We start from the raw sequence: 26,779 nt of genomic DNA, 5'->3' as shown, positions 1-26,779 counted from the left end.
GCTGCATCCTCAATTACTTCTCTCACTCTCCTCTCTACACACCGAGGCTTGAACTGGGTTCTGTTTCCTCTTTGTTTCCTCCCACTACCTGATCTCCCCAGGTCCAAAGTCAAGGTCAGTGGAGGGGCCGGTGCAGAGAAGGGAGTTGCCCCCTTCCACTCGCCCTTCCTGCTGGAACCCGGGAAGAGAAGGAGGGCAAAGGCTGGGCATGACCTACCGGATCCCTGTAATGGAAAATCCCAACCGCTGGCCCGGAGGGGGCCAGTTATTTGGGGAATTCAAACATGAACCCTGTGCCCTGAGCGTGGACTTGCTGGAGGAGAGGTCGATAATCCCTCTGTGGGGGTTCCCTCTGGGGCCAGCAAGGACCAGTCCAGCCAGCAGACACCTCAGGTGTCCGGCTGGAGGGCCCCACTCCTGCTCCTCTAACTTCCTTTGAAGCTTACTTACCAGGGCTCAGACCTGACCCCAGCCCACTGGCTTCCCTCCACCAGAAGAACCCTGTCCTCTGACAGCCTCCACGAGAAGGCAGGACTTTTTTCCTCTCTCTGCCCCTTCCGGTTTCCCTTTCTTCCTTTGGACCCCAGTTCTTTGGCTCTTTTGACAGATGAGCAGCGACACCGCAGGGTTCTGTCTTGGTCATCTCCTCTAGCCCTGTTTCTGGCTGGTGTCCGCTGCCAGACCCCCCCCCTCCCCAGGCACTGCCTCAGTTTCCCCCAGGCTTCCCTGCAGCGAGGCCCCTGTGTGTCTACCCGCCATCCTGCCTTCCTGCCTGCTGCAGACTTGCCTTCCTTTCCCCTCCACCCCAGTAAGGAAGCAACTGCCCTCCTTTCTAGTTCACAAGTCTGGTACTTCTTAGCATGCTGACCTCCACATACCTCTTTGAATCTCCCCACTTGCCTCTCTATGGGCTTCTCCAACAACCCCAGGCCTAGCTTCAGCCCAGAGCTCTTGGTTAGCAATTAAGTGAGTAGCATGTCCCCCCTGTAACCAGGGTGAAGGAAACCCAGAGAGAGGTCTTATCTGGGAGGCCTACTGGTCTGTCCAGGAGGCCCAGCTGGCCCTTCCACCAGCCACCTCCCAGATCCTGCAAGTTTTGATTCTCAAACTTTGGAAAGGTACATCAAAGGTACATCTGGAGGGCGTGGGGAGACCCTCTGCCCTCTGTCTCCCTGCAGACTTCATGCTGCTCCTGGAACTGTCTTTGACCCTCGTATCCAAGGGCTGGCCTGGGGCTCCAACGCTACCTTTCCCTGGCTTCGGCCATCCCACCACCTACAGTTCAGGGAACAGTCTCGTTTCTTTTTCTGGGAGGTTAGATACAGACTCCGAAGACCTGGGTTCTGATTCTGTTTCATCAGCTCAAACTGTTCAGTCTCCCTGGGCCTCAGTTTCCCCATCAGGAAATCAAGATGAAGGTGTCACACCTCATGAGCTCCGGCGCCTACGAGGCTGAGAGGACTGGTGCCCCTGCGCCCGTCCCCGAGGGGCGCATTCCCCACAGGGCACAGCCTCCCCCGCTGCTCTCAGCAGAGGTGCCAGGCCTCCGAGGGTGAGGGGAGCCCAGGGGGAGCACCCAGCAGGACAAATGGACCTTCCACGGGCCAGTTGCTTAAGGGGCGGGAGGGGAGGAGTCCTCAGAGATCCTATTTCAACAAACGTTTCTTTCCCGAGAAGGGGAAGGCGGGGGAGAGGGGGAGAGGGACCTATTTAAAGCTACCCTGTTGCTCACTGACTCGGTCTGTCTGCCGGGGTCTCTGGCCACTGCCCCAGACTGGTGGTCTGGGCTTGGGTTCCTCCTGGCGACCTCTCCAGTCTAGGTCCCTCAGCCACTCTGCCCCAAGATGGGCCGTGGGGTGAGTATCTCCAAAGAGCAGGGGTCACTCTGGAGGGAGCAGTAGGGCTCTCTGGATGGTGAGGGAGGCTGGAGGGAAAGGATGAGGTCAGGATGGGATGTGGAGCGAGGAGCAGTGGGCCGGTTTGAACTTGAAACGCAGAGTCTTCCAGCTACGGCTGTGTGCACAGACCCGCAGCGTTCACCAAGCGCTGCTCTCTCCTCCACCTCCGCGGGAGCAGACCCCCAGTCCAGCATCTCCTCCAGCGCGCCCTCCTCCCCAGCCCTCATCTCTGTCCCTGCTCCTCCCCACCACACCCCCACCATCCCCTCTCTCGCCGCATCCCCTGGCCTCCCAGCTGCAGGGATTTGTGGAACTGTCAAATCCTCCCCACCTTCGCCCCCCGCTGAAAGTGTCTGTTCCTCCGGGAGTCTCAGCCTGATGGGATGGGGGCCCAATGTGAGGTGGGAGAGAGGGACAGGGTCCATCCACTCCTGAGTCACCAAGCAGTTGTGCAGAGTGGCTCCAGGGGCCCTGAGTTCCCAGGACAGCTGGCAGGGGTGTGTGGAGGGAGACAAATGTGCCCTGAGCCCCCCTGTCCAGCACCCCTGGGCATCCCAGGCAGCGTTGTCCTCCAGCTCCAAGCCGCCTACTTCGAGGACTTTCCCAGCGGCTGGTGAGAGCTGCCGGCACCCCCCTCAATCCACCCCGGCCTGTGGCATTCTGCAGCGCTGAGTGTGCCAAGGGGAAGATTAACAACCACCAGGGCAGAGGGGGGCAGGGCCAGGGCTTTGAATTCTTGGAAATAAAATTTCCATATGGAGCAAAGGGACCCAGTGCCTTTACATCCTGCGCCTGGCGGTGTGGAAAGCTGGCCGAGGAGGGCAGAGAGGGAGAGGGTCTGGGGGACGACAGGGATGGGAGGGTGCTGAGGAAAGAGGGTACCAGTGGGGAACTGTGGGGGCGTCTCTGGGGCTGGGAAGGTCAGGCAAGGACGTGGTATTGCACTAAGTTTAGCAGCTGGGAAAACTCTGAGCTTGGACACCAGGGTTCCTGAGCTGGGCTGGGAGCTATAAATAGAACTGGGGTGTGTGTGTGTGTGTGTGTGTGTGTGTGTGTGCTGGTGACTCATGCGTTCTCCATAGACTGCGGTTGATGCAGATATTCCTGGGTGAGCACCTGTGTTTGTGTCTCAGGAGACAATTTTGCAAACGCGCAGGCCTCCGCGCGCGAGTGGGCATAGACGCCACCATGTGGGGGCACGTGAGGGTCTCTAACGAGTGGGCTTCACAGAGGAAGAGCTCCCGGCCGTGGGAAGATACACTGTCCGGGGACTCTCAGCTGCACCTTGACGTCTTTTGTTCCCTGGGGAGCGGGAGTCTCCAGCTGAGACGCAGAGCCTCTGACCTCTCCCCTCCCTGCCTTCTCACAGGGAGGACCCAGCTCAAGCAATCCTGCTTGAGAAGTGATTTGACCTTGACTTCTCCAGGGGCCTTCTCCCCCAGCGCCCACAAATTCCCTCCCCTCCACCCCCAGTAGCAAGCCAGGGAGTAGGTCTGGTTCTGTTCAGACTGAGGCTGGGGCCCCTTAGGGCTTGGGGCTTGGAGCTCAACCAGCCTTGAGACCCCCGAAGAGGGGAGGCACCCCCATCCACATCCCCCTTCTCCCTGCAGAGCAAGGGCTCACTGTCACCGCCTCCCCCTGAGGCCCCAAGGGCAGCGTGGGAGCTGGGGGCAGGGACAGCCGCGTGGGGAGGGAGCCTGCTCCAGCTGCCACCGGAGGGCAGCCGTGGGGGGAGCGATGGCTGCTTTCCAGAGGCCCCCACTCTGTGCCGGCCCTGGGCTCTCTCAAAAAGAACTCTCTGTTCTCCTTCAGCATTCAAGGTCCAGAGAGGGGGACTTGTGGACTTGTGGATGGGGGAGGGAGAAGGAGGGGGTGGTCCTCGCTTCCTCTCTTTCTTTCTTGCCTGAGCAGCCTGCTGGCCCCAGATCTCTGCAGGCTCCTGGCTGCAGAGCCCGAGATCTCTGCCAGGATGGGAGAGGGAACGGGGCGGTGTGTCCCCAGCTCTGCGACTGCCTGCAAGAGAGCAGGGTGGGCGCTTAGGGGTTGCTGCTCAGCCACCGTCTGTACATGCCAGACATGCATACATGGGCTGACAAATTGTTAAAGCCATACCTTGGATTCCAGTTTTCATGAGCTTTATTTCATACCTAAGGACACAGAAATCCTCTGGGCTCGGCTCCTTGGCCCCCAGTCGGAGCCCACTCCTCTGTGCGTGCTCAGGCCTCATCCTACCCTGGGAGCCGTGGAGGGTCACAGAGAAGCTTGTTTAGCCTTGTCTCTTGCCTGTTTGCTCTTGAATGCTTTTCAACCATTCTCAGCCCTGTTCCACCAAGGACAGGATCCAAAGAATTAGATCGGTGAATCCAGGACTTTTTCAAAACATTCAATTACATGAGCCCCCCTAAGTCACTGGGGAAGGGAGAGGTACTACTCACAACCCTTCCCCGCTCCTTCTGTTGAGCTGCTTCAGTCTCCCCAGGAAGAGAGCCTTCAGGAAGCCAAAAATAGCCCTGATTCATAGATGCTTCACATGAAAACAAATGCAAGACTTACTGGTCATCTTTGCTGAAAAGAGCATTTCTGAACAACACAGCCTAGAAGAGCTCACATCCTTCTAAATAGATCATTAGGCGTTATCTAGGTGATAAACGTGTCCACCTCTCACTGCATTGCCCCCATCCCAGTTCCTGATTTCACTGGTCAGACTTCTATTTCTCCTAGTGCTAGAATCTAGGTGCTAGATGCATGATCTCTTGTGATCAGGGCAGCTGTCACATTCCTTGGATTGCTGCTCTTTGATGGGGAAAAAAATGCATTATCCTTGAGCACAGTGGATTTCTAGGGCAGTAAAACTTTCCTGTATACTATAATAGTGGATATGTGTCATTATAGTGAAAGTGTTAGTCGCTCAATTGTGTCCGACTCTTTGTGACCTTATGGACTGTAGCCCACCAGCCTCCTCCGACCATGGAATTCTCCAGGCAAAAATACTGGAGTGGGTAGCCTTTCCCTTCTCCAGGGGATCTTCCCAACATAAGGATCAAACCCAGGTTCAATGGGAAAGAATTGCAGGTGGATTCTTTACCTGCTGAGCCACCAGGGAAGCCCATTATGTCACTACACATTCATCCAGACCCACAGAATGAACCCTAATGTAAACTATGGACTTTGAGTGACAGTGATATGTACATGTAGGTTCATCCATTGTAGCAATGTACCACCGGGGCCAGATGTTGATGGTAGGGGAGGCCTTGCATGTGGGGGCAGGAGATAAATGGGAACCTGTAATTTCTGCTCAGTTTTGCTGTCAACCTAAAACTGCTCTGAAAGAAAAGGTCTTTTTTTTTTTTTAAAGCATTATCCTGGAAAAAAAAAAAAAGCGGGAGTTGGGGGGGTGGAAACAAAGCCCTTGATGTAAATCCCACCCAGGTATCCTCTCTTTATGGGAAAAAAGAAAAATGAATGACATTAGCATAGAAAAACTAATCCCTGCCAACTTGGCTGGGCACTTGGGGTCCAGGACAGGAAGTGAGCGGCGCCGCGGTGCAGGGACACGGCGGCCTGAAGGAGCTGGGAAAGGAGCCTGGGGAAGAAGAGGCAGTGAGGAGGCACGGGTCTCACGACCCCAGGCCTCCTCAGCCCCCTCCCACCCTATCACCCAAGACCCCTCGGAAGGAGAACTTCCTCACCCTCTCCCCACAAAGTCCCCTGTGAGACCCCGGCAGCCTGGGGGCGGTGAGGAGACCACAGACCCGTAAGAGGAGGGGAAATGGTGACCTCAGGAAACTCCAGTTAGAATGTCCACCTGACTTCACCTGAGGACCCAGGAATGCCTGGGCCTGGGAGTCCCATGTATCTTCAGTTTTAGATTTATCCTCAGAGACAATCTCTTATCTATTTAGGCAAATAGGGCCCAGTCCCCTCCTCACCCAGTTGAGCTTTGAGGCTTCATGTTCTGCGAATCGCCTTTCACCCCGTCACGGGCAGGCCTGCCTAACAGGGCACTCTGATGCCCACTTCCCGGAAGCACTGACCCTCCAGCTACTGATTTCTCAGTCCCTGAGCCCTGCCCATCATTTCCACACTCCACCACCACACCCTAGGGCGCCCCTCCTCCTCTGGACACTTCCTTGCCCTGATCCCTGACTCCCCAAAGTCTTACCCCCCAAATTCCTAACTCTCTCCTCTCCCCTCTGAGTCAAGCAGTCACATGTTGAGACAAAGACATTCCCACAGGGTGCTTCTACCCTGTCAATGAACCCCCGACCCTGGCCACTCCCGTCCAGAACTCCAAATAGTGTAGGATGGTGGTTTTTAAGCTTTTTGTTTATTTTACTTAAAGAGCAGGGTTCTTTCAACAAACAAAATCTTAGCAGAAGCCCAGCTACTCAACAGCTAAGAGTGGGCTCCTGAGTCCTGAGTCCCTCGGCTTTTCCTAAAGTTCAAACATAGAGCCCCAGGACTCTGCCAACAGTTTGCAAATGGAGGGCCTGGGATCCCTGCCACCCTGCACCCCCTCTCCTCCCCTGGGATGACCTCTGACTTTGAATCCACTGGCCTCCACTCCCAGTGCCTGGGGTCCCAGTCCTTCAGTGGGAATAGAGGCCGGAGCCTCCCTGACTCCCCAGGTCCTCCCTTCCTCCTGCAGGCCGGCCGCGAGTACTCGCCTGCAGCCACCACTGCGGAAAATGGGGGCGGCAAGAAGAAACAGAAAGAGAAGGAGCTGGATGAGCTGAAGAAGGAGGTGGCCATGGTGAGCCCCAGCCTACCCTGCCAGGCCCTGGGAAAGTCTCCCACGCTGGCAGAGCTGCCCCCACAGCCCATGCATTCCTGGATGCCTGCACCGGCCTCGCATGCTCCTTGCTTCCCTGCGGTGCTCCCACTACCCTCAGATGCATTTTAGACACTCGCTCAGCCTTCTTCCCCAAAGCAACTTGCCTTCCCTTCCCCAGGATGACCACAAGCTGTCCTTGGATGAGCTGGGCCGCAAGTACCAAGTGGATCTGTCCAAGGTCAGTGAAGGGGTGTCTAGGGAAGCACCAAAGAGGTAAGAGAACCTTTTCCTTGAGACAACCTCGGGGAAAAAGGAGATTTAAAATTCAAATCCTTAAGGCTAAGGAAACCGAAGCCCAGAGATGAGGGACTAGCTGGTGGCAGAGCCAAAACTAGGAAGCAGATCCCCTGCTTCTCATTCTATAGCTCCTTCCCTGGCTGCCTGGAAGCCAGGGCTCCTTACAGCCCAAGGCCGAGGAGGGCCTCTGGGCAGCAGCTCAGTGACACCTCCTCTCGTGGAATCGACATGCCCGTAGTAGTGGGGGAGCCCTGCCATCCCAGTGAAGTGCTGGGCGCCCACTTGCATGTAGCACTGGGATAAGATTACCTACTTTCCTGACTCTTACGACAAGCCAGGTGTGGAACCCTGTTCATGAAAGCAAGGACACCCAGAGGGGGAGAGTAACCTCCCATGATTACGTCAATAGTTGGTGGCACAGTCACATTACCAAGCTCTTCATTTTGAAAAGTAGTAAGTCATTCATCAAAAATGTAGGCCTTCCCTGACTGCCTTTTTGAAAATTCTATGCCCCCTTCTTTACCTTCCCTAGTTTTTTAGAATAGCATTTTTCACTATCTGGCAGTAATGACTATTTATTGTGTATCCCCTCATGAGATCATAAACTTCACAGGGCAGGGACCTGTGGGCCTTGTCCATCCCTGGAGGCCAGCTCTGACTCTATTGCCTGACACATAAGTGCTCAGTACACATTTATTGAATAAGCAAGAGGACAGATAGAAAAATAGTTAAGAAGTGGCTTCTGCCTTTAAGGAGCGCAGAGTCTAGCAGCTCAGTGCCTTGTGTTGAATGCAGCCCTAGAATCATGCCTGGGATGCAAGGGAACCAGAGAGGGGTGTCTGGGCCCTGGGCTCAGGGTACAGAGCCAGGTGAAGCTTTCTGGGGGAAGTGATGACTGGTGACCGAGGCTGTGTGACACTGATGGTCAGTAATGTAGGACCTTCTTGAGTCCTTGGTGAAGGGGGGAATCTGAAGGAAGAGAGAGATGAGGCAGGGTGGGGGGCAGGGGGGTCAGCTGAGATGTCTTTCCAGAGAGCCTGATCCAAGCTGCCTCCAGAGGAGATTACTGGGACCCTAACCAAAATGTGTCTCAACCCAAGGTTGCCCAGAGTTGGGGGAGCCACAGCCCATATCCTCAGCCTTCAAAACCTCCAACACCCATTGCAAATGCCACCTCCTCCATGTGGCCTCTCGGGATGATCCCCACCCCTTCCAACCGGGTGGGATTGTTCCCTCCACCTGGACATTAAGCCCCTGTGAGGTTCCTGGCGGGAAATGGTGAAGGGCCAGGTGGGTTCTGGATGTGGGCTCAGCTCCCTCACCTCTCCTCACCTCCCTCAGGGCCTCACCAACCAGCGGGCCCAGGACATTCTGGCTCGGGATGGACCCAATGCCCTCACCCCACCCCCGACCACTCCTGAGTGGGTGAAGTTCTGCCGTCAGCTCTTCGGGGGCTTCTCCATCCTGCTGTGGATCGGGGCCATCCTCTGCTTCCTGGCCTTCGGCATCCAGGCTGCCATGGAGGACGAACCGTCCAACGACAATGTGAGTGGGCATGCCTGACCCCCAGGCCAGCCTGTGACTCTGTCCTCTAGCCCTACCTCTTCAGTACCATGGGTCAGGGGGAGGCAGGGAGCAAGACCTCGTGTACAATCCCGCAGCCCTTCGGCTCTTTGGACTGAAAATGGGTGAGGCTTCTGAAAGTGAAAGTGTTAATTGCTCAGTCATGTCTAACTCTGCGACCCCATGAACTGTAGCCTGCCAGGCTCCTCTGTCCATGGGATTCTCCAGGAAAAAATACTGGAGTGGGTTGCTGTGACCTCCTCCAGGGGATCTTCCTGACCCAGAGATCAAACCCAGGTCTCCTGACGTCCAGGTGGATTCTTTACCATTTCAGCCACCAGGAAGCCTTCTATACACATCTGGAAACACCCCCTTCAACATACACACTCATGGTGGAGACAGTCCCTCCCTGTGCCTTCACACTTAAGTGCACTTGTCTGCACCCCCAGGTCTTTCCTCCCTTGAGAAGTCCTAGTCCTGGGAACTCCCTACAATTTCCCCATCCACTCTAGTCTTAGGTGGCTGGGGATTAGAAGATTGAGGGGGAGATTGGGAGAGAGGACTTTCTTCCACCACTCTCACTTCCAGACACCAACAAAGTCTGTGCTGAATTTTCATCCTGAGTGGGAGCTGGCCCTCTAGGGCCGGGAAAAGTCAGGTCCCTCAAAACCTTTCTCCTTACCAGCTATATCTGGGCGTGGTGCTGGCAGCTGTGGTCATCGTCACTGGCTGCTTCTCCTACTACCAGGAGGCCAAGAGCTCCAAGATCATGGACTCCTTCAAGAACATGGTGCCTCAGGTAGACGGGCTGGGGCGTAAGGTTTCTGGGAGAGTCTGGCTTAGCTCTTCTCAACTCCTTGTGCTCAGAGATGGAGGCTTGGGCGGAAAAGACCCTCCAGGTCTCCACACTGGGACCTATCTTGTTGCTAAGGGTGCCAGGTCTGTCCTTCTCCCTGTGGGGTTGGAGGTGAGGGGGGAGACTGGTGAAAGAGGAAGGTCGGGGTAGAGATGAGCTCAACCTGAGATGCCCGGGACTTCCCCACAGCAAGCCCTTGTGGTGCGAGAAGGAGAGAAGATGCAGATCAACGCAGAGGAGGTGGTGGTGGGAGACCTGGTGGAGGTGAAGGGTGGAGACCGCGTGCCCGCCGACCTCCGGATCATCTCTTCTCATGGCTGTAAGGTGAGGGCGCCGTGTCAGAGCACTGACTGAGTCTAAAAAGCAAGCTGTCTAAAGCTGAGAGGGGCCAGCGGGAGGTTTAACGTCTGGGAGCCTCAGCTTGGGGTGTCAACACCTGCCCCGCCCTGCCCAGCCCCACCTCGTCTTCTGCTAGTGCTCGCACGTTCTTTGCTCGTATCTGTGTGCCACGGATGCTCTGCACCCCGGGTTTTCCTTTGATACCCACTTCATAGCAACGATTTATCGAGTATTATTATGTGTCAGATGCTTTATAGCCTTTCACACAGGCTATCTAATTTAACTCTGCACGAATGGTGTGGTCACCCAGGGATGTTGCGCCTGGTCGCACAAGTCCTGCCACACACAACCCTAGACAGTGCCGTTTTCACAGACTACAGCGTTAGTGGCGCCCCCTGTGGCTGTGCGGTGCTGAAATTCTGCTTCCATGCCCGTTTAAAGATGAGTAAATCAGAAGCAGTGTTGGTTAAGTAACCAGCCCAAGGTCACAGAAGAAGTCAGTGAGCCCAGATTCCAAGCCAGAGCAGGGACAATAGCTGAGTAACACTATAAATATGTGGTGAGAGCAAGTGTAATTCTGTCTCCAGTGTCATGGTGATTGAGTGTGGCTGGAGTCAGGACACAGCTGTGTGTCCACAAGCGTGTCTGCCCGTCGGATGACCCCACACTGCCCTCCTCCTCAGGTGGACAACTCCTCCCTGACGGGCGAGTCAGAACCCCAGACCCGCTCCCCGGAGTTCACCCACGAGAATCCCCTGGAGACCCGCAATATCTGTTTCTTCTCTACCAACTGTGTGGAAGGTGAGAGAGCAGCCTGGTGGGGAGCTCGCTTCCAGCAGCAGCACTGGGAGGAGCCTGGATCCTGGGTCCCCAGGCAGGACTGGGGGCTGTGGCCATGCCTGCTTGTCAAGAGCCTGGCTGTGGAGAAGGGAATAGAAGGGTCTGGAGCCCTGAGTATTTCAGGAATAGTCTCTCCAGAGGGCAGCAAATCGGCTGGGGCGGTGTGACTCCTCCCCACAGTAAGGGCTCTGTTCCGCCCACCCCAGGACAGAGCGGGTTCCCAAGCCTTCGGATACAAGCCAAGACCTCTGCGCGCGTACACACACACACACACACACACACAGGCCCCAAACCAGCCCCAACTCCTAGAAGTCTTTGGTTTGACTGACGGCCCCCTTCGCTCCTGGTTCTAGGTCTAGCTGCTTCATCTCCTGACCCTTGCTTGGCCAGGACCCAGACTGGGGAAGGGGTAAGAAAGCATCCGGTCCAGGTGAACACTCAGGGCTTTCCTCAGGCCGCCTCCAGGCCTGGGCTTCACCAAAAGGAACTGTTGGTCACGCACAGGCTGCCCAGCGGGCCCTCAGCTCTGGCTTCTAGAGATGGCCAAAGGCCAGGAAGAGGTCCTGGAGCTGTCACCACCGATGACCCGAAACCCCACCCTCTGTGGTTGTGAGTGGTGTCGGGGCTGGCTTGGAGAGGAGGCAGGACCTGAGCTGGTGGGAGGAAGTGTCTGGCTAGACGATGAGCCTCAGAAAGTGGGTCAAAGAGGCCTCGTATCTCCCCCACCCCATCCCCCCACACACACCTTTCCTCCTTGTATCTCATTTCTCTTGTATGTCTGTTTCTCTGGGCTTTTCCCTTCCTTCAGCAAGTTGGATTCACAGCAAAAAAAATCACCACACATTGTTTCTTAAAGTTTTAATGTTCTGAGATTCTGAAAGTTGCTCTGCATTTCCCACAATTGATAAAAATGCCTCGTAAAACATGCCACTGATTACCCTGAACTGACTTTGGAGAGAGGAGAGGAAATGAATGGAACTAATGTTTTTGGCGTGCCTACTATGTGCCAGATGCTGCTTTAGGCATATCACAGCCCTGTCTCATTTCATTATTAAAGTGAGTAGGAAGGAACTCACACAAGGATGCAAAACCAGGTTTGGCTGGTTCCGATGCATGCTCTTTCCCCAACAGTGCACTTCCTCCCCTGAGTACCCCTGGAATGTCTACCTAAGAGCTAGTGGTTGCCTAGCTTCTTCTAGAGAGATTTGTACCTAGTGTCAAGAAAGAAAAACTTATGACTACAGGGAAAATCCATAAGTGCTTTACTTACGAATTTACTTATGAACACAATATATTGTTTTCAAAAATATTGTTATATTTTTAAATGAAAGCAAGTATGAGATTAGGGCTTCCCGGGTGGCGCAGTAGTAAAGAACCTACCTGCCAATGCAAGAGATACAAGAGATGTGGGTTTGATCCTTGGGTCAGGAAGATCCCCTACAGAAGGAAATGGCAACTCATTCCGGTGTTCTTTCCTGGGAGATCCCATGGACAGAGAAGCCTGGCAGGCAACAATCCATGGGGTCACAAAGCGTCAGACACGACTGAGCACACACAAGATCTAAGAGTTGAGATTGATTTTACTGAAATAACCACAGGCAATACTTTATTTCATTCACTGAATCTCCTCAATGTGAACTTTGAGTTTATTTGCAATGATTCGCTCCCCTGCCCCCACCCCAGGTCCAAGTATAGGAGAGAATACTGTGCAGTTGCACTGAGTTCTGGGATTGGCCCCCTGTCCTGGGAGAGGAAGCCAAGGGAGGTCGTCTCAGGAGGCACCCTCCAGGACGGGAGTCCTTGGCTCACGCATGCTGTGCTGGTTTTCCTCTCCCAGGAAGCAGGAAGGGACTTCGGCTCCTAGGATCCCCAGGGTACCGACCTGGTGTCCCTTCCTGTGTTGCAGGCACTGCCAGGGGCATCGTGATTGCCACCGGTGACCGGACAGTGATGGGCCGTATAGCCACTCTGGCCTCCGGCCTGGAGGTCGGGCGGACGCCCATCGCCATGGAGATTGAGCACTTCATCCAGCTGATCACAGGGGTGGCCGTGTTCCTGGGGGTCTCCTTCTTCGTGCTGTCCCTCATCCTGGGCTACAGCTGGCTGGAGGCGGTCATCTTCCTTATCGGCATCATTGTGGCCAATGTGCCCGAGGGCCTGCTAGCCACCGTCACCGTGAGTGGGTCGGGCCGAGGGGCTACCTGGGGAGGGCTCTGCTCCCCTGCTTCAAAAGCAAGAGAGGCGGATAGCTTTCCTGCAGTTTGTTCACTTCCAGCCCCTAAAATCACACATTCGATTTCTCATTACTCCATGGCTTAGAATGTGAGTCTGAAAAAGTCCACTTTGGTACCTGGCTCAGAGTTTGAGGAAGAGAAGTCTCAGGCTGGACTTCGTCTTAGCGCTCAGTTTCTCTCCCAGAGCTCTTGCGAGTCACCTTTCCTCACAATCCTCGTATTAGTCATCTCTCCACGGCCATCTGGAGCTCGTCCTGGCCAGCCCTCCTGTCAAGCCTCTCTCAAAGGTCACCAGTGACTGACTAGCAAATCTAATGACCTTTCCTCAGCTCCCATCCTTCACTCTGCTGCTGAAATGGATCCTGCTGCCCACCTTCCCAGCATCCTCTCCTTCGCGGACCGCTGCGGCAGGGTGCCAGCCTGGTTCTCCGCTCCCCTCTTCCCCCCAGTGTCTCCTCCTCCTCCCCACCCCCGCTGGTCATCAGGCCTCAGTGCTCTGTTCTCCTAACGCACTGAGTGAGTGCTTCTCCTCCCAGTTCCTGGTGCCTGTTCCATGTTGATGACATGCACCCACCTACACCCTGCTCTGGCCAAGTATCTGCAACTCCTTACTGGACATTTCACCTAAATATACACTCATGATCTCAGTTCAACACGTCTAAAGTGGAACATGTTCACAACTTACACCTAGGTCCCTCTCAATGTTCATGGAGTAGGATCAAGAGAGGCGGGACAGAGCCATGGTCTGGGGTAAGAACAAGGTCATCTCCAGCTCCAGGTGGAGCCCTTTTTACTGCCCACTCTCTCTGCCAGGTGTGTCTGACCCTGACAGCCAAGCGCATGGCTCGGAAGAACTGCCTGGTGAAGAACCTGGAGGCGGTGGAAACCCTGGGCTCCACCTCCACCATCTGCTCCGACAAGACGGGCACCCTCACCCAGAACCGCATGACCGTCGCCCACATGTGGTTCGACAATCAGATCCATGAGGCCGACACCACGGAAGATCAGTCAGGTGACTGGGCGCTCTACCTGGAGCGGGGGGAATGTTCAGAGCACTGGGGTTGGCTGGCAGGGTGGGTGGGATGAGATAAGGACTCTAAGGGGAGCCAACCTCCTTCTTCTCCCTCCTTTCCTCCCAGGGGCCACTTTTGACAAACGATCCCCGACGTGGACCGCCCTATCCCGGATTGCTGGTCTCTGCAACCGTGCTGTGTTCAAGGCAGGGCAGGAAAACATCTCTGTGTCTAAGGTAAGGTGGGGGGGTCCCCACAGTCTACCCCCTTTCCTGACACAAAGCTTCCCCTTTCACACCCTGTGGCTGCCCAGAGGATGGCGGGCTTGGTCCTCCACTGTGACACTGAATTCTCCTCATTGGCAGCGGGACACAGCAGGTGATGCCTCCGAGTCAGCTCTCCTCAAGTGCATTGAGCTGTCCTGTGGCTCCGTGAGGAAGATGAGGGATAGAAATCCTAAGGTGGCGGAGATCCCTTTCAACTCAACCAATAAGTACCAGGTGGGGTTTGGATGCCAGGTCAGGGGGAGAGGAAGGGATGGAAGTGAGGGGCAAACTCAAGGGGGAATCCATAGGCAGAGAGAGGCCATCTGAGCATCACCTCCTCTCACCCCTGCCTCATCCCCCTGGCAACATGGGTGACCAGACGTCTGGTTGCGACCACCTCCTGTCCCCAGCTCCCAAACCTTTGTTTCTTTACTATGAGCTGCCACCCTCTGAACTCTCCTCCACATCCTCTGGCTCCAGTCCCCCAACCCTTCCATTCCATTCAGTTGAATCATACTTTGGAAATATCCTTAGGGTGTCCCCCAGCCTGCCCCCTCTGTTAAATGCCAGGACAGCAGCCTCAACCTTAGAGGTGGGGCGTCCCTGGTGGTCTGGTGGTTAAAAATCTGCCTGCAAATTCAGGGGACACGGGTTCAATCCCTGGTCCGGGAAGATCCCACTTGCCTCAAGGCAACTAAGCCCGGGCACGACAACTACTGAGCCCGCCCTCTAAGGCCCAAGAGCTGCAAACCATTGAAGCCCGTGTGTGTTAGAGCCCATGCTCCACAAGAGAAGCCCCGGCAGTGAGAGCCCACACATCGCAACTAGAGAACAGACCCTGCTCACCGCAACTGGAGAAAGAGCTCATGCAGCAGCGAAGGCCCAGTGCAGCCAATAAATAAATAAAATTTAAAAAGCCATGTGGGTAAAGCCCCCTGAACCCAGAATGGTGATGGGGCATGCTGATGACAGAGCCACCTCGCCCCTAGCCCAGGGCCTATCCCAAGTGATCAGAGTAAATATCTGTTGAGTGAATAAATCTCCTATGGGAAAGTGACCCTCAGGTTACAAGGTTATGACTGTGAGGTCCAAACACCCATCCACACCCAGAGACTCTCCCCATGTTGAGTGGTCAATGGCTCAGGGGTTATTTTATTAAGGGGATTTTACCACCCTCTGCTCTCTCCCAGGCCCCATGCTGGGCACTGGAGCTTCTGAGACAAGTCTGGCCCCGTCTGTAACTGCCTGTCCTCTCTCCAGCTGTCCATCCACGAGCGAGAAGACAGCCCCCAGAGCCATGTGCTGGTGATGAAGGGGGCCCCTGAGCGCATCCTGGACCGCTGCTCCTCCATCTTGGTGCAGGGCAAGGAGATCCCTCTGGACAAAGAAATGCAAGATGCCTTCCAGAATGCCTACCTGGAGCTGGGGGGACTCGGGGAGCGCGTCCTGGGTGAGAGGACAGAAGCAGGAAGCAGGGCTCAGAAAGGCCTCCCTGGGATGACAGGCGCGGGGGGACACCCAGGCGACCACCAGCCTGCTCTCACTCCTCCCATCTGCCCTCTTCAGGCTTCTGTCAACTGAATCTGCCCTCTGGAAAGTTTCCTCGGGGCTTCAAATTTGACACGGACGAGCTGAACTTTCCCACGGAGAAGCTCTGCTTCGTGGGGCTCATGTCCATGATTGACCCTCCACGGGCTGCCGTGCCCGACGCTGTGGGCAAGTGCCGGAGTGCGGGCATCAAGGTACCGGCCTCGCTTCGTCCCTCCTCCCAAACACCAAAGGTCCAGGGGACATGGGGGCTGCTGCCCTGGGGAGACCCAGCCACTGGTGGCCTCCTTCCCACTGAGCAAGAGGAGAAGTTGTCCATCACAAGGGGAGTCTCAGCCCTGCCTCAGACTCCCACTTGGTCCTTCTGCTCAGAGTAAGCAGTCTCCCATGCCCATCCTCTCTCTCGCCGGGGCACAGCTCCTTCCACTCTGATTTTAAGCTGGTCAGGCACCCCTGCTGGAGATCTGGTTGTTTCCCCTTCCCAGTCACTGCCCGTTCCCTCTCTCTAGCTGCTTGGGATGAGATTAGGCCTCTCAACAACCACTCCCTCTTCTGTGCTACACGGGTGCTGCATTCAACAAATATTTATTGTTTGCCAAGTCTGTACCAGGCACCGTTCAAGGTGCTGGTGTTCAACAAACAAAAGTCCCTTCCATCGTGGTTACTTTCTTGTTTCCAAGATACAGCTCTTTACCACTCTTAGCCTGTCCAGGTGCCAGTTCTGAGGCCATCATTTGTTCCTCCTTTTTCAACATCTCACCTACTCCCAAATCAGTTCAACTCAGTCTGTCAATTGAGGACTGAATCAGGCACTGGGGATACAAAAACAAATAAAATACAGTGCTGGCCTCCAGAGCTCATGATCCCTCTGGGGGGAAGATGCCTTGAAATTAATCACAGAACTATTTCAACAGCTAGGGTCTTTGAGCACCTGCTAAGGGTCAGATACTCTAATAATAAAAAGAGCCCATTGTTTTGTGAGGCTTTATATTGGCGCCAGTGGTAAAGAATCTGCCTGCCAATGCAGGAGACTCAAGGGACGTGGGTTTGACCCTTGGGTCGGGAAGATCCCTGGAGTAGGAAGTGCAAGCCACTCCAGGATTCTTGCCTGGAGAAACCCATGGACAGAGGAGCCTGGCGGGCTACAGTCCATGGGGTCACAGTTGAACACAACTGAGCAACTAAAAACAGCAACCACCACCAGAATATGCACCAGGCAGTATTCTAAGCACCAAATCTGTATGATCTCATTTGATCTTCACTATAACCCTATAAGTAGGCACTACGATTTTCCCTTTTTTTACAGAAGGGAAACTGAGGCTTAAAGTACCATGCCCAAGGCCTCAGAGTTAGTAAGTGGTAGCGCTGGGATTTGAATCAAGGCATCTGCTATATTTTAACCAATGCACTCAAGCGCTTGTGTGTATGTATGTACTTGTATGTGATTTCTGAGCCCTGCCACCACTCTTTGTCTGTAAGGTAGGCATCACTGCTCCCATTTAAAAATAAAACAAGCTGAGATTCAGAGCGGTAAGTAGCTTTCCCAAAATAAAACTGCTGTTAAGAGGGAGACTGGCTAGAGGAAGCCCAGCCAGCTCATCCGGAAAGCCCATGCTCCCCTTGTCACCAGGCAGCCTGTTGCCATGATCAGAACTGTCGCCAGGCCTGGGGAAAGCATGTCCGGGAAACCCAGAGCAGCAGCGAGCAGTCAAGTCCACCTTGGAGCACTGGACAGTTTTACAGAGGGCATGATACTTGATCTGGTCTTCGAAGGGTGAAGAGCGTTTTGAAAGGAGGGGGGAAGCGGAAGGTAGGAGCAGGGAACAGCATGTACCCTGCCGTGGTTGGACTGTTCAGGGCACGTTGTGGGGGGGTGCTGGGAGATGGCCGAGGAGCGGCTGGGATGGAGACCGGAGCCAGGGCCAGGACCAGCTGGAAGGACTTTGCTTAAATGCCAGTCTTGGGCTTTACCCCGCGAGCCACTGCGAGTCACAGGTATCACAGGGCAGAGCTAGCTCTTGGGAGGCTAGACCTAGATGGAGCAGAGTTAACTGAGTCAGGGAGACAGTGTAAGAAGTTAACACAATAGCACAGGCAAGGAAATGACCCGAGAGATGCTTTGAGAACGTGGTGAGCAAACTCAAATCCAGAGGCAAGGGAGATCCAGAAGACAGGGGGACTGGGTGAACAGAGGAACAGAATCTCAGGTGGCGAGCAGAGAGGCAGGTTCAGTGAGGGTGGTGGCAATAGATAACGAGTTCTATTTGCCCTGACATGGGAAGGGTCTGTAAGATGCCCAGGGGAGATGTTTCTGGGAAAGCAGGAATATGCCTACCAAGGGAGGACAGGGCTTCCAGAAGAGGGTGGTGGACAGCGCCAAACCCCTCAGGGGGCGAAGAAGGATGAGGACTGCAAAGACACTTCTGTCTTTCAGTTGGGAGGCCCGTATGGCCTTTGGGGGTGGAAGAGAAGGCAGTGGGGCCTGAAGAGGCTTCCTTCTCAGATCTGTGGGTTTCACCCCAAAAGCCCCCACATGCAAATGCTGTCCTAAGCCAGCTCTGATCTCCTGACGCTTATAAAAGCCTCTTATCCAGCCTCTCAGATGCTAACCACCCACCTCACCCAGCTCCATCAATTCTGCAGCAGCAGCAGTGAACATCGTTGTGCTTGAGGCAGGGAACCCCATGGTGAAGGAAGGGATGGCAGAGGCAGAGGAGCATGAGATGGAAGGAAGACAGAGGGACAGAGGCGGTGTCCCCTCCCATCCCTGCCCAGTCCAGTCAGGATGCCAGCGGCCCTCACATTGAGCACTAAGAAAGCCATGTACATCCTGGCTCCTGGGACTTGCAGCAATGATGGGGCTGCAACCGAAGGGGCTAAAACAAACAGCCGAAGCCTTTATTTCCTCATCAGTGAAATGAAGGAGCTGTTAAGAGTCTTTCCAACTCTGAAAACCTCATATCCCATGAAATCCAAACTCCTAAACAATCCTAGAGGCTCCTCTTCCAGGGGACCCTCATTAACTCGTGACTCTATCAGAGAGGCTTTCCTCCATTTAGGCAAACTTTCTCTGTATCTCCTGAACACAACCTAACATCTCTCCCTCTCCTCTTCCCTCCCAAACACACACAACTCAGTCATTTTGGTCCCACTATCCAGTCCCACTATCCACTATCCACTGGTCCCACTTCCAGTCCCACTATCTAGTTGGAAGTCTTTGGGGAAGGAATAAAAGGAGGAAAAAAACCTTAATGCTGCTTTCCTTTTTTCTTTTCTTCTTCCTGCCAGGTGATCATGGTGACCGGTGACCACCCCATCACAGCCAAGGCCATTGCCAAAGGCGTGGGCATCATCTCAGAGGGCAACGAGACAGTGGAGGATATTGCTGCCCGGCTCAACATTCCTGTTAGCCAAGTCAACCCCAGGTGAGGCTCTGCAGGCCCCTCGCCATCAACTCAGCCTCTCCCACAGGGCGCTCGAGCATCTGGGCCATCTGGTCCTAACCTCCGGTTCCCCGGTCCTGAGTGGGTGGCCAGGCTGTGCTGTGTAACCTTGAAGACATCACTTTCCCTTCCTGAGCCTCTGTTGCCTCAACTACAAGATGAGGGTAGGCTCTATGCTGCCAGGATGCTCTATGAGTGAGATACGGGTAAAAGAACTAGCGCCTGGCCTCGCACGCTGTGCCGATGACCATGATGACGCCACACGGGGAGGACTGCGCGCCATCCCCTCTAAGAGAGAAGTGGGAAAGGCAGGGCATTGAGCTCTAGGAGGACAGGAGGACTGAAGCCGTGGGGGAGCCCCTGCAGCATGAGGAGGGGCAGGGGTGCCCGGCTCCAGGGCATCAGTTGGCTCTGCCCCTGCCTCCAGAGAAGCCAAGGCGTGTGTGGTGCACGGCTCTGACCTGAAGGACATGACGTCGGAGCAGCTGGACGAGATCCTCAAGAACCACACGGAGATCGTCTTTGCACGGACGTCTCCTCAGCAGAAGCTCATCATTGTGGAGGGCTGCCAGAGGCAGGTGAGCATGGGGAGAAGGGGTAGGGCCAGGGCCAGGTGTGTGGGGGCTGCACCCCCAGCTCTGGCTGTACCCTCTCCCCAGGGAGCCATTGTGGCGGTGACGGGCGATGGGGTGAACGACTCCCCGGCGCTGAAGAAGGCAGACATCGGCATCGCCATGGGCATCGCCGGCTCCGACGTGTCTAAGCAGGCCGCTGACATGATCCTGCTGGATGACAACTTTGCCTCCATCGTCACTGGCGTGGAGGAGGGTGAGGGACTGCACAGGCTGGGGTGGCACCCTGGATGTCCGAGCTAGCACAGCTGCTTCCCTGCCTTTTACCTCAATTACAGACTCAACTCAGGGTTTCGGGCATCCACCTTCTGATTTAGCTCCAATACAAAATCTCCCCCTACTGGGAAGACGGGCAGCCATGCTTTCAGGAGCCAGGGGTGGGGAGGGTCCCTCCGGTCTCCCTGATGCCCTCAGGACCTCCCCACAGGCCGCCTGATCTTTGACAACCTGAAGAAATCCATCGCCTACACCCTGACCAGCAACATCCCTGAGATCACCCCTTTCCTGCTGTTCATCATTGCCAACATCCCCCTGCCTCTGGGCACCGTGACCATCCTCTGCATTGATCTGGGCACTGACATGGTAAGGCCAGGGGTTGAAGGAGGTCGTGGGGGTGCAGTGGGTAAGGATAGGCAGCAGAGGGAGGAAGAGGTGCAGCAGAGGCACCTGAGCAGGCTGTGAGTGTTGCAGAGAAGACAGCACAGGCCTGCGGGAGGAGAGGGTTTGGGGAACTTATTAAGTGCTTGAATTGTGTCAAAGACTCTTCACTGATGGTCATCCTCTGCTCCCACCCTCTCCCTTCAAATGCCCCCTCTCCCCACGGCCCCCTCGCACAGGTCCCTGCCATCTCCTTGGCCTACGAGGCAGCTGAGAGTGACATCATGAAACGGCAGCCAAGAAACCCGCAGACGGACAAGCTGGTGAACGAGAGGCTCATCAGCATGGCCTATGGACAGATCGGTGCGGCCAGACCCCGGGTTCAGGAGGGAACCCCAAGAGGATGCCTTTCCTGACTTTTGAAGGGATGATCCCCCTGCAAAATTCCAGAACAGGGACCACCTCCCAAGGGTCAGGGATGTCCATTTCTGGCCCATAGGGGCTGGCTCCACGCTGCTACCTGCTCTGACCCAGGCCCTACCCTTTGTCCTTTGCCCACCCACAGGGATGATCCAGGCTCTGGGTGGCTTCTTCACCTACTTCGTGATCCTGGCAGAGAATGGTTTTCTGCCTTCACGGCTTCTGGGAATCCGCCTGGACTGGGATGACCGGTCCATGAATGACCTGGAGGACAGCTACGGACAGGAGTGGGTGAGTGGGCTGTGTAAGTGCAGATGCATGTGTATAAGGGTGAGGCTGAACGTCTGGCAGGAGTGGTCAGTCGCGGCCAGTGGGACTGGAGGTTAAGGGTGGTGTAGGTGCCCAGGGTTTAACATCTGCTCTGGAGCACAATGAACTCTGGCCGTCCCCTTTCCTCTCACTCTCTCATCTCTCTCTGTCTGCCGTCCCCCAGACCTATGAACAGCGGAAGGTGGTGGAGTTCACGTGCCACACGGCCTTCTTTGCCAGCATTGTGGTCGTGCAATGGGCTGACCTCATCATCTGCAAGACCCGTCGCAACTCAGTCTTCCAGCAGGGCATGAAGTGAGCGCCGCCCACCACCCACTGGCCCCGCCCACCGGGCAGAGCACACTCGGGGTGCACTCACCCACCCACACAGGCCCAGACCTGCTGGAGTCTCAGGCTGCAGTTGCCCAGCTGTATATCCATAGCATTGCTGGAAACAGATGAGAGAAGAGGAAGGAGGGCTATGACTATTTCTGATGAGTTTCAATTTGCTTCTAAAATCTCCTTCACTATGGTCTTCCATCTTCCTTTTCATCTTCTCCCCATACCTCTTCTCTCCATTCCTTCCATCTTACAGGCTAATCCTCACCCATCCTCACCCTTGGGCCAGCCCTAAATACAGGATCTCCTGTGCGCCTCTCCACTTGGCAGGTGGCTCCAGTTTATAGCACTTGCCTCGTGATGGTGGTGGTATCCTTGCAGGGCAGAGAGTTACTCAGAGTCAAGTTCAGGGCCTTCTACTAGTGTGAGTGACAGGTGCCAATCACTGTGCTAAGTGATTCACATCCATGCTCTGACATGCCTGAGGTCACCCAGCTGGGAATGGCTGAGCCCGCAGCTGTTACACTGGGTAGCTCATCCGTCACAGAGCCTGGAATCTGGGGGGCACTCAGGGATTTCCTCTGCAATTCCAGCCTGAATGGTGATCAGTGCTGAAGGTATCACTCCCATTTTCTTTCTTTTCTACTACTGCAAACAGTGGGCACAATTCCCGTGAGTTTTGTCACAATTTCTTACTTTAAGAAGAAAAAAAAAAAAAAGATGCCAAAACTCTGGTGAAGTTAATAGCATTAAGATCCTAGGGAGAAGAAGGGGAAATGTTTGTTAGATAAAGAAAGGTAGCACAAGAGAAAAAGATTCCACGGAGGTAAAATCACTAATGGGGACAAGGCAGGGAGAAGAGAGCAAGGAGCAGAGAGTCCTTACTGCCCAGGGCACCGCAAGCAGGGAACATAGCCATTCTTTATCGAGTTTCTACGGCCAGCAGCTACGGGGGGCTGCAAAAGACACTGAGAACCTTCTTAGACATCCATGGATCCTGAACTGAAGGAGTTTCCCAAGCATCTTGCTGGGGTGCCGATACTTTCAAAGGCCAGGTGCCTGGAGCACTAACAAGATGATAAGATGCCTGAGGGCAGGCCCCCATTCTCCAGAAGGAAGCTTCTCCAGCCCAGGGCTGTGTAGGCTGGGTATCACCCAACACATAGGAAACATTTCTTCAATGAATGGACGTATGTGTTATAGACAACAATCGGTGGTGAAACCAGTAAGAAGAAAAAGTACAATCTCTCTTTGGTTACATTTAGAATGAGAAGAGGGCGTTTGAAGCAGGCATGGGAAGACGTCGTTTGTAGCCTTTCCTTGGCATTTCTTCCCGCCTCTCTCCCTTCCACCACCAGGGGTCACCCTGGATCTCTGCTCCCCCCCACCTCCCCGCCCCTTCTCGCCCTCCCCTCAAAGCCTATTTACCATCATTTCTTTGCCTTTCCAGGAACAAGATTCTGATTTTTGGGCTCCTGGAGGAGACCGCACTGGCCGCCTTTCTGTCTTACTGCCCGGGCATGGGTGTGGCTCTCCGAATGTACCCGCTCAAGTGAGTGTCCCCTCGGAAGGGCCTCCTGCTAGGAGCCAAGTTCTGGACCTTTGGAAGCAACTTCTGATGCTCCTGACACTCCTGTTTCCTCCAGGGTCACTTGGTGGTTCTGCGCCTTCCCCTACAGTCTCCTTATCTTCATCTACGATGAGGTCCGGAAGCTGATCCTGCGGCGATATCCCGGTGGTAAGCACCCCCGTGCCTCACCCCGGCCCCCCAAAGTGCAGCCCCCCACTGCCGGCTACCTACCCCTCCAGGGCTCTGAACGCGGACTCCACCCCTATTACCGATCCTTGCGCCTTTCCCTCCGGGCCCTCCATCCTGGGCTCCCTGGGCCTTGGAGCCGTGGCTCCGCGGAACCTCTTCCCCTCAGATTCCGGTCCCACCTAACACACAGCTGGTCTCTGAGGCCCTCCACCTTCGGCCAGGAATCACAGAACATCGGAACTAGGAGGGCCCTCCGAGGTCATCTAGTCCCACCTCCACATTTTACAGACAAAGAAAAGGGCAGAGGTGAATTGATTCGCTCAGGGTCCAAAAGGGAGGAGCAGCAGAACTGGCACTGCAGAGCAGGCTTCCCAAGTCCCATCATCAACCAAGTGTTTTTTTTCCCCCAACAAACACTTTTGGTCACTTACTGGAGGTTGAAAACGGATGGCCTACAAGCCAAATATGGTCCGTGGATATTGTTTGGTTTGGCTGCCCTATATGGTGCGGGTGTTTTCTTGTTTGTTTATTTCTCAAGTGGCCTAATATCTAAAACGTAGGGGCTTTCACATAAAATCTGAATTTCTGACTTCTCCTGGAAAATCACACGTGCTGTTGACCCCAGGCCCCACTTCTGCACAGCAGCCATGGACGGCTGCCCTTAAGAAACTCTTTTATTACTTGAACAGTCCCTGTTGCCATTTCTGTTTTCACCCCCATCCCAGTCTGAGCCCACCGTCCCCAGTGCTAAGAGCCTGTTTTTAAGCTCATGCTGCAGCCCCCACCCTTCATCTCTCTAACAGGCTGGGTGGAGAAGGAGACCTACTACTGAGCCCGTTGGAAAGAAGGAGCAGGCACAGAGAAGATGGGGGGCCCTGGAGGTGTCACCAGGATGGCATTGGGTAGGGGTGGAAAACACTGGGGTGTATTGGGGGGAGGGCGAGAGAATGAGGCAACTCAGCAGGCTAAGTTGGGGGAGAGGGTAACTTAGCTTGGGGTGATGCCCCAGAGGCCTAACTAGGAGCAGTCAGCTTAGACACTCCATGTCAGGATCCCCTCCCCAGATCCTGCTCCATTCCACGCGCTGTCTGTCTTTTCCAGGGAACTGAGGGGTACCCCAGGCCTCCGCAGTCCCTGCCCCTTCACCCCCACCTCCCACTAGAACAGATCAACACCAAAAGGCAGGGGTCTGTCTAAACCAGGAGGAGGGGAGCTGTCTCCGATCACCAAGGTCCCTTTATCTCCCCAGCCTCACCCCACTTCTGACTTTTACCCCTCATTTGCTTCCCGCTCAACTCTGACCCCTGCTTCCCCTTCAGACCTGGAAACCACCTGGTGAGTGCTAGGACCTGAGGCCAGAAAGGGAACAGGTTGGAGACGCTGGCCTGTCTGCCAGTCAAGGCCGTTTAGGAAACGCTAGAGGAGAGCTGCTCGGACAGGTGGGAGGGTCAGGTGTGGTGGAGGAGGTGGGCAGGAAAGGAGAGAGGTCAGTGAGAGGACATCTGACACAGACGTCTGGGCCCCAGCTCTGAGTCCTGCCCTTTAGAGTACCCCGCCAGCAGACCAAATTCCAGGGTCCCAGAGGGGCGGCAGAGGCAGGGCCAGGAAGCGATCTGGGGAGCGTCACTGAGGCTGCACACTCACGGTGCCTGTGGCGGTCCCCACAGACACTTGCTCTGTGGTCTGTTGGTCCCCAAGGCCCGGGTGTCACGGCAACTCCAGCTCTCTCTGTCAGCATCCTTGGTCATACCCTGGCCTTTAGAATGCCAAGGCCTCAGAAGCTCCATGCGGGGCTGAGAGGGGGCCCTGCCAGCGCACTTCCTGCCCCTCCCCACCTCCCCGTCATGACACCTGGATGAACCTGCGCCACCCGCAGGCACTGCCAGGCCAGCCCTGGAAAAGAAGGTCCCAGGCCATGAGCTGGAATGGGGGTGCAGAAGTTTCCAGAAACATCCTGTCTTCCAGGGACACACAGGATGAGCTTAGGTCATGGACGTGGTCAGAACCTCTGGACAAGAGAGAGAAAGCATTAGGAGTCCTGCCTTGGTGTCTCAGACGGCAGGGCTGTTCCGCCCAGGCAAATGCCCTTCACGCTGTGATCACTGTGCCCACTCTCCCTTGAGACAGGGAGTTGGCTTCAGGTCCCTACAGGAAGATGCTTTTCCTCCTTAACTTCCTCCCACCTCCCCTCTGCGCTGTTGGCAGCGCTGCCCATTCGCTAAGCCTGGCTTAGATTAGAAGTCATTGGGAATATCCTGTAGAGAGACACCTAGGTGAACCAAGAGTGTGAGAGAGACGCCTAAGGAAAATGGAAGACCTAAGGCAGAAAGGAAGGAAGCACAGAAGATAAACACCAGGCCCATAACCAACCTCCCAAGGGCTATTACTTCATTACACTGGAATTTTAGTTTATCCAAAGTACCTTGAAATAACAAGTCATTGCCTGGGGCTTAGAAAATGAAACGGGAAACCATATTAATTTGGGCCTGATGGATTTGAGATTTATTGACCATGGACAAAGGTTTATCTTGCACAATCAATAAAATGGCATTTGTTTAGCAAATTAAGAGCATAAACAATATTGCTAGGGGTGGCACATGTAGTCTCCTAAAATAATACTTTTTGGACACTTTATGAATATCCATTTAGAAATAGTGAATGCATGGGCTAATTATCATCTGCTGTGTTTGTTAAAGAAACATCTGCAAGACCTTTACTTGGTGACCTTTTGTAAGACGTTAGTTGGAGGCACTATGTACTTGAAAACAATAAAGTTGCATTTCTTTATGAAAGAAGTCCCTTCCACAAGTCTGATTTTTATACTTACCGCTTGCCTCCCTCCCAAACTGTGGTGTTGAAGTATGTGCTGTTACAAGATTTGGCTTGTAGAGGAGGCAGTAGGGAGGTAAGGATCAGAGGGAAGCAACCTGGGAACAGATGATGTCAGTGGAGCAAGAGAGAAAGGAAGAAGTTAGGTTGCGAAATGATCCAGAAGAGAATATAGTGGGGCCGTCCTTCCTCACAGCTGAACCCACCCCAAGAACCGTCAAGGCTTTTCTAGGACAAGAAAGAGCCCATGAATCGATAGGCCCAAAACCTGAGGGCCACCTCTGCTTTTTCCATGCCAGACCACAAGCAAGCCACTCTTAATATGAGCAGTAGGGTCAGGATGTCGGGGGGGAGATAGTGGGCTGAAGAACCCTGACTGCCAACACCAATGAGCAGCCTATACTGTTCTAGATGCTGTCTTTGGAGGGGGAAAGAATGGAGGGAGTAGATGCAGTCCTTGAAATTCATCTAAGTAGCGGACATTGGAGGCTTCCCAGGTGGCCCAGTGGTAGAGAATCTGACGGTGCAGGAGACACAGAGTCAGGAAAATCCGCTGGAGGAGGAAATGGCAACCCACTCCAGTATTCTTGCCTGGAGAATCCCATGGACAGAGGAGTCTAGTGGGCTACAGTCCATGGGGTCACAAATAGTCGGACACAGCTGAGTGACTGAGCCGCAGCAGCAGACATCAGAATCTTCTCGGACAAGGTGTGAAGGGCAGGAAGGAGGGATGCTTCTGTGCTGGGGATGGAGGGGTGGACGGGCGGGTGTGCGTTTTCCCAGGAGTCCCTGACAACAGGAGAGAGGAAGACCGCAAACTTCC

At 54.7% G+C, this 26,779-nt stretch overlaps 1 protein-coding gene across 1 annotated transcript; it reads left to right on the top strand.

The window, feature by feature from the left end:
- Positions 1–1,720: 1,720 nt before the first annotated feature.
- On the top strand, positions 1,721–25,922 carry LOC136176907 (sodium/potassium-transporting ATPase subunit alpha-2). The gene is made up of 23 exons (XM_065947578.1): positions 1,721–1,856; positions 6,547–6,651; positions 6,851–6,910; positions 8,311–8,514; positions 9,218–9,331; positions 9,578–9,712; positions 10,411–10,528; positions 12,474–12,742; positions 13,615–13,813; positions 13,941–14,050; positions 14,180–14,314; positions 15,341–15,530; positions 15,647–15,822; positions 18,917–19,053; positions 19,499–19,649; positions 19,731–19,899; positions 20,131–20,285; positions 20,540–20,663; positions 20,866–21,011; positions 21,214–21,344; positions 22,819–22,920; positions 23,015–23,106; positions 23,931–25,922. Exons 1-23 carry the CDS (start codon positions 1,845–1,847, stop codon positions 23,957–23,959), a joined length of 3,063 nt encoding a protein of 1,020 aa, XP_065803650.1. The 5' UTR covers positions 1,721–1,844; the 3' UTR covers positions 23,960–25,922.
- Positions 25,923–26,779: the final 857 nt, after the last annotated feature.

This window comes from Muntiacus reevesi, chromosome 1 (genome assembly GCF_963930625.1).
Source record: "Muntiacus reevesi chromosome 1, mMunRee1.1, whole genome shotgun sequence".
Taxonomy (NCBI): domain Eukaryota; kingdom Metazoa; phylum Chordata; class Mammalia; order Artiodactyla; family Cervidae; genus Muntiacus; species Muntiacus reevesi.
The sequence above is the reverse complement of the archived record's forward strand: the minus strand, read 5'-3'. Positions and strand labels throughout refer to the sequence as shown.

Coding starts and splice junctions, on each gene's coding strand:
- LOC136176907 (XM_065947578.1), top strand. Junction 19,054..19,498: donor GTTAGCCAAGTCAACCCCAG/GTGAGGCTCTGC, acceptor CCCTGCCTCCAG/AGAAGCCAAGGCGTGTGTGG. Junction 21,012..21,213: donor ACAGCTACGGACAGGAGTGG/GTGAGTGGGCTG, acceptor GCCGTCCCCCAG/ACCTATGAACAGCGGAAGGT.